The sequence below is a fragment of the Miscanthus floridulus genome, chromosome 19 (genome assembly GCF_019320115.1).
Source record: "Miscanthus floridulus cultivar M001 chromosome 19, ASM1932011v1, whole genome shotgun sequence".
NCBI classification, from domain to species: Eukaryota; Viridiplantae; Streptophyta; class Magnoliopsida; order Poales; family Poaceae; genus Miscanthus; species Miscanthus floridulus.
In genome coordinates this window covers 27,925,356-27,936,268 of record NC_089598.1, presented here as the reverse complement: position 1 = coordinate 27,936,268, position 10,913 = coordinate 27,925,356, and the positions used below count along the sequence as shown (strand labels likewise).

At 42.2% G+C, this 10,913-nt stretch overlaps 1 protein-coding gene across 2 annotated transcripts; it reads left to right on the top strand.

Moving 5' to 3' along the window:
• The first annotated feature begins 520 nt into the window (after positions 1 to 520).
• On the top strand, positions 521 to 8,669 carry LOC136527421 (choline/ethanolaminephosphotransferase 1-like). Of its 2 annotated transcripts, XM_066520150.1 has the most exons (18): positions 521 to 892; positions 2,045 to 2,054; positions 2,141 to 2,191; positions 2,342 to 2,419; positions 3,303 to 3,378; positions 3,457 to 3,479; positions 3,559 to 3,659; positions 4,769 to 4,863; positions 4,989 to 5,063; positions 5,307 to 5,382; positions 5,793 to 5,856; positions 6,294 to 6,334; positions 6,430 to 6,514; positions 7,436 to 7,498; positions 7,586 to 7,644; positions 7,742 to 7,794; positions 8,224 to 8,296; positions 8,383 to 8,669. In XM_066520150.1, exons 1-18 carry the CDS (start codon positions 756 to 758, stop codon positions 8,402 to 8,404), a joined length of 1,182 nt encoding a protein of 393 aa, XP_066376247.1. In that variant the 5' UTR covers positions 521 to 755; the 3' UTR covers positions 8,405 to 8,669. The 2 variants fall into 2 exon arrangements, with proteins under 2 accessions (XP_066376247.1, XP_066376246.1); XM_066520149.1 differs by lacking the exon at positions 521 to 892 and adding an exon at positions 1,331 to 1,357 and having other exon boundaries at positions 2,045 to 2,191.
• Positions 8,670 to 10,913: the final 2,244 nt, after the last annotated feature.

Here is a 10,913-nt window from a genome sequence, read left to right as displayed (position 1 = left end):
GCGTGTCTTGTACATCATGAGATTACAAGGAACTCAAAATAGACCCTATCCAAACAACCTTCGCCCCCTCTACACGTCGGGCTCCTTGGCTCACGCCGAACTAACCTATCATCTAAGAGCATCGTTTGCAAACAAACACTTAGATTCCCGTGACGAGCCACAGCTATCCCTTGGCGGCCAGTGCCCTTAAACAAAACACCACCCCTATTATTCCAAATCGATTTTGTCATGCCAAACAGAATAGTGGGATAGGATCATCGGAACGTCCACATCAGATTCGTGATGCATGCGTGCCAGCATTGTTAGCCAAATGCATATATATAGCGTCGAATTAAAAAAAAGATATACCATTTGAAAATATGATTTAAAATTGGTCCATTTTTTTAAAAAAAAAATAAATCGACCGCGGAGATCCACGTTGCTCAGTTTTGAGTAGGAGACAGACAGGTGCCATCTTCCCGTCGGACCCAAAAGGTTCCCAGTCTCGTACTCAAACCGCACGGGCCCCACGCCATACACGGACGCGTGACGAATATACCACGCGTTGCCTTAGGCAAGATCCGCTCCCCTCCAGGCTCCAGACCTCGCCTTCTCGCCGCTCGCGGAACCGCCGCCGCCACCCTACCACTCTACAGCCCCGCCGCAATCGCGTCCCCTTCTCGTCCTTCCTTCCAGAGCTTCTCGACCACCCGGTCCCCTCCACCTCCGATCGCCCCCGCTCCGGGCCCGGCCAGCGGCGATCCCGACCGAGCAGGATGGGGTTTATCGGCGCGCACGGCGTGGAGACGCTGAAGCGGTACAGGTACAGCGGGGAGGACCGCTCGGTGGTGGCCAAGTACGTGCTCCAGCCCTTCTGGAGCCGATGCGTCACCCTCTTCCCGCTCTGGATGCCGTGAGTAGTCTCCATCCCCTCTCTTTGTCCTGCGTGTGAGCGTGCGCTCCAGTCCTCGACATACTATTGTTCTACTAGTGGTTAGTCCGCGCGTGCGTGCAATCCCTGGTAATGAGTTGTTTGTCCTGTGACTAGTTCCAAATCCTGTTTTGGTGTTCGATTGGTCTCCTTCTGCGTGGCTTCTTACTGGTAGTGGTTGAGTAGTTGCTGCGTCTGCCCATTCCCCAATTTCAATTTGTAAGGGCAGTATCTTGCTTTGTACGATCTCCCGAGAAGGATTAGTTGTTTGTGTTTGGCGTTGTTGTGGAATATTTGAATTTGGAGATGTGCAGAACGCTGCGTAGGTTGTTCCGCACAAGATCACTATGGGAGGGAAATATTTCAGAAGGTATAAGGGGGAGCTTAAGATCAAGGGATTAATACGACTGACATCCGGTTGCTATCTAAAACTGAATGGCTTTACAGGTAGTTGTGTCTGTGTGTTAGCTTGTTATGGTATTTTACTGTTTCCATTTTTTTAGTAGCCGGTGGATTCTATGCCACAAAGCAATAATAAATTACATGCACTCACCTGCTGTTCATAGATGGAAATGTACATGTGGTGTCACTACCGCTGTTCATAGATCAAATATATTTTGGTGAGCTAATGTAGAAATTTTCCTAATTATATCTGGCAGTGAGATGAGGGGGGTGGGCGTGGGTGGGTTGGGGGGTTGAGGGGGGGGGGGGGGGGGGGGATAACTTTCCAAAATGCTCACCTTCTCCTGGTGTAAGCTTACTCCCACATGTGAACAATGAGTTTTGACTAGATGATTTTCTTGTACAACCAAGCAATTGTGACCTGGTGGAGAGCAAACAGCAAAGTGCTCTTAGGCACCATGTTGCAGAATCTGACTTTTTGGCAATTAAGCTTAACGAATTGGCAGGACCACTGCCTTTCAATTAAGCAAAAAGAGAGTTTATGTACAAGATCACAGCTTGACCGCCGAACACAGAATCCCCATCGCAACACCTAAGCTCTCACCCCTGTGTTAAATCAAGCTTTAGCACAGTGCAAGCATCAAGTTTCATGTTGTGCTTTGTTCTTTCCCTATCAAAACTTCTGTGCTAACTTATAATTTTCTTCATTTGCATGTATGGATTCACAAATAGACCAAACATGGTAAGGGATCGATGACCACAATGTCCATTCTTTGTTGGATTCATCTCATCTGGTGCAGTACATGGTTATGCTTTCCAACATTTCAGATCACACTCACAGGATTTTCTTTTCTAGTTCTATCAGCGCTGCTTGGCTATGTAAGTGTCTTTTTTGCTTGAACTAGTTGCAATTTTGTGAAGCTGTTAACCGGCTGTTAAGATCCCAACCTGTGCTTCTTTTGATGCATTCTATATCATGATAGAACCCATCATTTTTTTAAGTTGTTGCTATGGTGACCACTTATGCAGATATATTCGCCTCGCCTTGACACTGCTCCCCCTAGGTGGGTCCATCTTGCCCATGGATTACTCCTCTTCTTGTACCAGGTTTGTGAAACTTACTAATTATGAGAATCTAAATGGACAATTAAGTCTTTTTTGTGCTTCCTTTTCCCCCTCATTTGATTACCAAATAGTAATACATTGCCAAGCAAGAGTATTTCAATTTAAAAGTTTTTGAATGCCCTGCTTTTCTTATCTTGGGATTTAGTTTCCTCCCAAGAGAGAGAAGAACCCAGGCGAACAAGGGGATTGTGTCAGTGTTAACTTTAGGATTTATGGCTAACTTATGTGGAATGAGGTGTGCTTTGTTGTTCTAGGTGGTTTTAAAATGAGTTTCATGTCAGCTTTTGCGGAACAGTTTTTGTAGCTTAGTTGTAGGTCTAGAAAATTCAATTGTAAGGGCTCAATTTCAATTTAAACATGCTTTGGAATGGTCAAAATTAATAGTCACTGTCGGAAAAGATAATGGAACATGTGTCATGCAGTTAAATGAGAAAAACACTCTTTTGGCACTCGCCGATGTACTAATTAGCATTAACCCTGTGACCTTTCTGTGTTTTATTAGACTGGTACAATTTACTTTGCACTTTGCATTATTGGTACCATGCATCATCCAAAGTTTCAAACCTGTTTTGTAAACAACTATGACATTATATTAAATCTTGAGATACAAACAACTTGGTAAACTCTAGTCTGTTCATACTAGCCAGAATGTATTTTGACATAGTATCTCCTTATTGACATTAAAAAGAAGTCCAGAATTTTATTTTTTCTATTTTGTTATCTGCTGGTATGCATAATGGTTCACTGGATGCCTGATTAAACTGGTGACTATGATGCCAGCTTGCTCATAAATTTGATAGAGTTTGATAAACTATATTGTCTTATAGCATCTTGCCTTGATGGTATAATATTGCCTCCATGCTAGACTTTTGATGCTGTTGATGGTAAACAAGCGAGGCGTACTAGCTCATCAAGCCCTCTTGGAGAACTTTTTGATCATGGTACTTTTTAGCCCTCATTTTCCCTTTTCCTATCTCTATTAGCATGGCATCTTACATATCTAAATTGCCATTTTACAGGATGTGATGCACTTGCCTGTGCTGTAAGGATTTTCTAAGCCCTTATGGCCTTACACCTTTTCCTCCTTTGACCTTTGAGATGTTTCTCTGATTTGTTGTTAGTTTGAAGCTTTGGCCCTTGGAAGCACCTTGATGTGTGGAGGATGGACATTCTGGTTCTGGGTGGTTGCTGCTGTCCCGTTCTATCTTGCAACCTGGGAACAGTAAGACCCTTGAAACCCATTTGGTGTGTACATACTCTAATTTGAGCAAAATTTGGTATTTCCGCCCCAAATGTTACTATGTGTTCTGAATTTCTGATCACTCAATCAAATGATTAGATTTCACAGTGCTTGTTATAGTAAAAGCTTCTTAGGCTTATAGGCTCTGTACCTATTGTGGCATTAAGTTATCTCAACGTTATCTAGCTGGAATGTTGGTGAATTTCTTTTGCATGTTATTGTTTAATGTGCCATGGAATATAATATATGATAAAATGTGACAAAATAGCTCTAACGTGGATTGCTTCATGGTTACTTCCAGTCTTCCACAATATCTAGGGAACACATTGGTGACGTGGTGTTTTTTCCCCCATTTTCTTAACAAGTATGACATTGTCTAAAAAAGTGCTAAGGCGCTGTCAGTGGGGTGAGGTCGTGCCTATCGCCTCATCATTGATTAGGGGGGCTACTCTGATCAGGCGCTAGACGGGGTGGATGTTGCTTAGAACCTCAATGCCACCTAGGCAGCCTAGAATGCCGAATTTTGAAATAGTGGTAGTTCTACTTTGGTTCATGCTGAATGGCTGCTCATTTTTCTATATTTATACGACATATTGCCTCTTGTTTCTTCTAGTTAGGGAAAGTACTTTGGTGTCGCTTTATAGGTGGATCTTGAGACAATTTAACAGACAATAAGTGGTCTCGTAGACTTGTAGAATTTAACAATCATTGGTTTATGCATGGAAGAAAATAATGTTTTGAGTTGCATACCAATAACAACTCCAACAATAGTACACAAGTAGTATCATATTCCTAGATTTAACAATACCTCTTTCTCTCACCTCCTCCCCTCTCCTCCACATCATAACAAAATCCTGTGGCATTTGATGAGACAGCCTATGAGGCAGCTGGTGTTTACCAATTTACTTGACCTTGTGTCTTCTGTTGTTGCAAATGATTTCACACAAGAAAATTTATAGGTTTCAGTCATTAGTTTTACATCTTGTATTGCTGAACTGATGTTCTTAATGTTTATTTTTTTATGTCTGCTAATCCATGATATTAACAAAGGTCTCTCTGCTATTTATCGGTATTTACACTTGTGTCACCAGCTTCTTTACAAACACACTCATTCTTCCTACAATAAATGGACCAACGGAGGGCCTGATGCTGATCTATGTATCCCATTTGTTTACATTTCTTACTGGTAATTTCCCCTATAAGCAAATCTTGATATGCATTAACTTTCTTCATCAAATCTCTGTTACATTCTTGATTGTTCTAAAATCAGAACGTTTACTGCAATTCATGTTGTTTGTTCTCTTAATCTAGGCGCTGAATGGTGGGCACAGGATTTTCGGAAATCACTACCCTTTTTGGGTTGGATTCCACTTCCATTTCTTTCTGGTATGTACTCTTGGGACTATGAGATGATGTCACCATTTTATGCGAACACAGCATTACTTTTTCCTTTATGCCTTATTGGCATGATATTTGACTGCAAGCATATAAGTATTTCTGTGCTCTCTGCTACAATGCGATATCTGTTTCTTTAGTCAACTGAGTCTGTTTGCCAGAAGCACAATGCTCACGGCCTCACATAATTATTACTGTAATTATTTCTAAAGTTCTTCCTTTTGCTTGTTTCAGAAATCGAAATCCCCTTGTATGTTCTTGTGCTGATTCTTATGATTGTATGTGCCGTTATACCTACTGTTAGATCCAAGTAAGCTTCTCTTCCTTTTCCTCTACTCCCTAACTGCTCTTTGCATTGAGCATCCAGAACTATTATGGAACTACACATAAATGCTGATTCGTCCTGTTTCTTGAAGTGATAAATGTAACTAGTGACTTTGGGACATTCACCTCAGTACAAAGCAATAATGATAATTGATAAATGTAACTGAAATACGTATCTCATATTTGCTAATGATTAGTTCTAACAATATGTTACTGTCCTTTGTATTCGTTCCCCAGAACTGCTTGCAATATCCTTCCATTTTCATAAATCGTCACTTCCTTTGCTAGCGATTTCAATAAAATTTACCACAATGTGGAGCAAGAATAATAGTTAATTAATGTAATTGTGTTGCATATGATCAATCATTGCTTAGAAGTGATTCTTTTGTTGTCCAGTGTCAGCAATGTCCAAGAGGTAGTTGAGACGCGAAAAGGAAGCATGGTATTAGCATTAGCCATGGTAAGCTTTTGACTTTTCCCATATGCGGACAGTATATTGGCTTGCTACTGTGCTTTTGGAAACAGTAAGCGATAATACATTTGAAAATATTAAACCCTAAGCAAGGAAGGGTTAGTTTTTTTAAAAAAAAAAGAAATGTGTATTCTTTTGCATACATTTTTCAACTTTGTTCCCATTAATATAACTTTTTTTCCATGAAGTTTATATGTGTTTGCATTGCCAGTGCTGAAAAAGCTATAGATATCTAGTTCCCTCCAGAGCATTTATAGCCTCCTAGAGCATCTAAGTTGTCAATGTGAGAACTTCGCTTTTGTTTCAATATTATTGCCTCTTTAGTTTATATTACATAACTATCTTGTATTTGGCAGTCTCAGGTTGCATGTGCTGTTATTTTATATTAATGTTTGTTTTCTTACGTTTTTTATACTTGGCTGCAGATCCTTCCTTTTATTTCACTGTTAGCTGGAGTTGCTATCTGGTATGCCAACTGAAAAATGCATCATTGTTTATTGTATAGGATAGAGCTTTGGAAATATATATGATACACTTAGGTCCCTGTTATTTGTTATGCAGGTCTTATCTTTCTCCTTCAAGTATAATGAGGAACCAACCACATTTGCTCGTAATTGGAACTGGCTTTAATTTTGGATATTTGGTGGTAAGTTTCATTGCTGTTGTTTTTTGTTCTTAGATTATTTAGCTTAGGAAAAAGTTCAAATTACTCCCGCCAAGTTTGGCCTATATCCACATAACCCCCTAAACTAACATTTGGTTCAATTTACTCCCTCCAACTATTTCAGTTGGTCTAGTTTACCCCTTAACAAGATTTTTTTTTTTTTTTGTTTCTGCACATATAAGTTGAGTTTTAATATCGAATTTTGTGAGGTGATAGAGGACATCATAAGTTATGTTAGAAAAATATATCTTAATTTTTGGCCACTATTTTGATAGCTTAGGAAATTTAATAATAAATTAACACCAGAGATACAATATCGTACGAAACATAATGATGAAAAGTGAATAATGGATTTTTCTAGCACAAAATATGTCCTCTATCACCTCACAAAATCTGAAACTTAAACACAATTTGTACATAGAGAAACAAAAAAGAAAATTGTAAATTGGACCAACTGAAATAGTTGGAGGGAGTGAATTGGACCGAATGTTAGTTTAGAGGGTTATCTGGACCTTATGATTTAATTTTGTAAGGCGGGATTGATTGGAAATAGCAACCTCGCCACTACCCAGGACCCAGGTCACACAAAAGTCATCTCAGTCTCATTAGTACTGCTGATAGAATATAAAATAACAGCACATGCAACCTGACAGAATATAAAATAACAGCATACACAAAAGCCTCAGGTTTGCTTGGAATGCATGAGTCAAGCAGTGCACCTGATGACTCGTATGAACATCAGATGAGACTGGACTTAATTTCAGCTGTTGCATGATGCCTTAAGGAATGTGTGGTTTTCTGAAGGGACAAACTCAGTGCAATACTAATGCACTATCACTCATTTTGTTTATATCTACAAATACTGCTCATCATCTTATAATGTGAATAATCATCTTTGAGCAGGGAAGAATGATACTTGCTCATTTGTGTGACGAGCCCAAAGGTCTAAAATCTGGGATGTTCATGGTATGACTTTGAAGTCTCCTGTCTTCTCATCTTTAGGTGCCAAGTGTAGGCCACTTTTTAAGTACTGACTAAAACCTCTTGTTTCAGTCTCTGGTGTTTCTTTGTTTTCTGATTGCAAATGCTCTCATTGCAAAGATCAACGATGGGTAAGCTCTTAATGTGTTTATTCCACCTAGTACTGGTAACATCTGAAAGACAGCTCTTTTATGTTTACACTAAATGACTCGATCTTCTTACTGGCAGGAGTCCTTTAGTTGATGAGCTTGTGCTGCTGCTTCTTTATTGTGCATATACAGGTGAACTTGAGCATTTTCAGTTTCATACTTGCATCTTATGATCATTTCTATGGAATCTTTCCTAGGCACTAACATTTGGTTTGTCCATTCTGTTCAATAGTATCATGCTTTGTGGGCCTAAAGAGCCCGTTTAGATTTATAAAGTGCTGTTTCAGATAGTACATTCTCATTTCCTAGCAATGGATCACTAGCACCATAAAACTTTACCTTTTTCTTGTATTGCTGTTATACTGGGTATGATCAGGAAGACCAACATCTACGCATGTGGCATTCTCATGCTCATAGCATAGCATGGAACTTTGCATCTCAAAGTCAGCAATGTGTTAACATCTATCTTCTGGGACTATTATCCTTTTTATGTCGATATTTCTGCTTGGTTATCTGGTCACACTACGTTTTACATATCACTGCTCCATTTTCCTGTGACAGTGGGTCTTTACCTACACCTTGCCGTTTCGGTTGTGCATGAAATCAAGGATGCTCTTGGAATCTATTGCTTCAGGTATGGAAACCTCTGTGGCCGTTCAGCAAACTTCTATGCTTAACTGTTAACCAACTTTTTTTCACTGCTGCTGGTACTGCTGACAGGATAACTAGGAAGGAGGCTTGAATTTGTTGTAGTCCAGATATATATTACTTCTCAAGTGCTAGCAAATTCGTCACCGTGGACGCTGGAAGTGTGCCCCTGGAAACGCCACAACCATCTGTTTGTTGTGCGGGGAGGGATCTAGGAATTGTATTGCACAGTTTATCTTCATACAACAGTAATGTACATTACGTGGGTTGCAGATGTATGGTAGTAATAGGGTCCTTTGAAGATATACGATGAAAATCATGCTCGGAGAAAGTAATCATAGCAGGTGATTGTCTCAGTGTTTTCGGTTCTCAAAATCTATGTTGAGTATGGTTGCTCATCTGCTACAGTTTCTGCCGTCAAGACCGTTTCTTTAGCTTCTTTGTGATGACAAGGAATTTGGCCAAGCCTGGCGGCTGAACGAGGCGGCCCGTGGCATCTGATAGCTATCGACGGCCTCTTTTCCGTCGCGTTGGACGTACTTCGGGGAAGAAAGGAAACAAACAGTAATGGCGGCCTTGGGCCCTCATTCTCAGGCCCAGTTTGCTATGCTTATTTGCCTATCGGGCTCTTCACGGCTCAGCAACCTGACCTGTACAAAAAAAAATGGGCCGATATATATTGTGGATGTTGGGGGAGCCCATACGGGGTATGGGTCAACTCCCCCTCGAAGAGGCCTGATGAAGGAATAATGGCGGAGGCCTAGCCGGCGGAGGCTCTCCCCAAGACGGCGGAGGCCCGGCCGGCGGAGGCTCTCCCCAAGACGGCGGAGGCCTAGCCGGCGGAGGCTTCCCCCCAAGACGGCGGAGGCCTAGCCGGCGGAGGCTTCCCCCCAAAACGGCGGAGGCCTAGCCGGCGGAGGCTTCTCCACAAGACGGCGGAGGCCTAGCCGACGGAGGCTCTCCCCAAGACGGCGAGGCCTAGCTAGCGGAGGCTCTTCCCAAGACGGCGGAGGCCTAGTACAATAATGACGGTGGAGTTTCTCCCTGGGACGGTGGAGGCTCTCCCCGAGACAGCGGAGGCCAAGCACAGTAATCATGGCGAAGGTGTTCCCCAGGGCGGCGGAGGCCCATCAAGGAACGATCAGGTCAGCAAGGCATACGTGGGGACAGTTGATGGGCCTCTAGTGGGCGTCGGCTTAGGCCCAAAATGAAGACATCGCGAGACGGTGTGATGAGAACACCCCTGAGGTTAGACACTAGGGCTGGAATATTCCTAGAATGTACCGTAGCAGTTGAGGGGCACGTTTGTAAACTCTGTAAAGTGGTAGTTGAGCCCTATAAATAGAGAACACTTGTAACTGTGAGGGAGAGGTTGGTAAAGCAATTATGAAACCCTAGTTCTTGTGAGTCGGTACTTGATCCTCACTCTCTCCTTCAGGCAGAGCCTGAGCCAAAGCCCGAGTCTAGAGCATCGGCCAAAGCCGAGGGCCTCCGCCCCTTTCTCTTACTCCTACTTGGCCAAAGCCTACTGAATCCCTTGTTTAGCGACCTTTTGTCTGGAGCCTCCGACAGAGGATTTTGTCCGATAGGAGTGCGCTGCATTCAGAGACCTCCGCCCGTCTTAGGCGGAGGCCGGCCTCCGCCCATCTCGGGCGGAGACCCCGACCTAAGACGAAGGCCTCCACCCACTTCTCACTCTTGTTAGAAACCGAAGTTTCAACATTGGCGCCCACCGTGCTCGGCACGAAATTTTTTGCAGAGCTAGAAGTTGGAGCCTTCGTCGACGGGCCTTCTCCAGCCCGTCCTTCGCTAGTCGCCACTGGCCTTCATCGCCGACATTCTCTGGCTAGACCTTCATTAGAGGACCTTCTCCGACCTGCCTTCGTCGGCGCACCTTCTTCGGCTTAGCCTTTGTTGCAACGACTTCATTAGCAAATTGGCAGTGAACCTCAAAGGACGGTAAGAACCTTTGGGCGAAGGTATGAGTGTACGACATACTTACACCTCCATAAAGACTATCTGAGATCTAAAGAGAAAGAAAAGAAGAAGAATTTTTAGCCGAACTCCTAAAGCCTTCGGCCGCTACTACTTAAAAAAGTTTCTACAAAGATTAGAAGGCTTTCAGAAATAAAAGCAGCACTATCCTCTTATTTCATCTTTGCTCACACTTTTATATTTTGACAACTCCGTACTCTGCTCTTATTTCTATTTTTGCTAATAACTTCGCAAAATCCAGTAAAAAGTTTTATGAGTCTGGATTTCGTAACCAGATCTTCTCATCATATTGATCATACAACTTCCGCTAGCCACTATGATGCCTTTACTCTGTTTATGAAAAGATGTGCAGAATCTATATAAGCCTTCAGAGATTTGGATCACATATATGCTACCTTTGCAACCTTTGCGATCCAACGCATACACCACACCTAAGGTACCAATCTAGTGCGAGAGAATAATTCTTGCCAGTTTTTAATTAATGCCTAGTACTCTTGCTCTTATGATTTATTTTGACGCATTCTTGATCTAACCTTCGCCTCTTAAGGCAAATTTTAAATACCTTGCATACAACTTGTCACCAATGTGACCAAAAATCTTCTCGTGGC

Bases quoted from the DNA above. Each gene is read 5' to 3' on its own strand.
- LOC136527421 (XM_066520150.1), top strand. From the start codon at position 756: ATGGGGTTTATCGGCGCGCACGGCGTGGAGACGCTGAAGCGGTACAGG. The intron at 3,660-4,768 runs GTAAGACCCTTG...TTGTGTCACCAG, and splicing joins TATCTTGCAACCTGGGAACA to CTTCTTTACAAACACACTCA. The intron at 7,795-8,223 runs GTGAACTTGAGC...TTCCTGTGACAG, and splicing joins TCTTTATTGTGCATATACAG to TGGGTCTTTACCTACACCTT.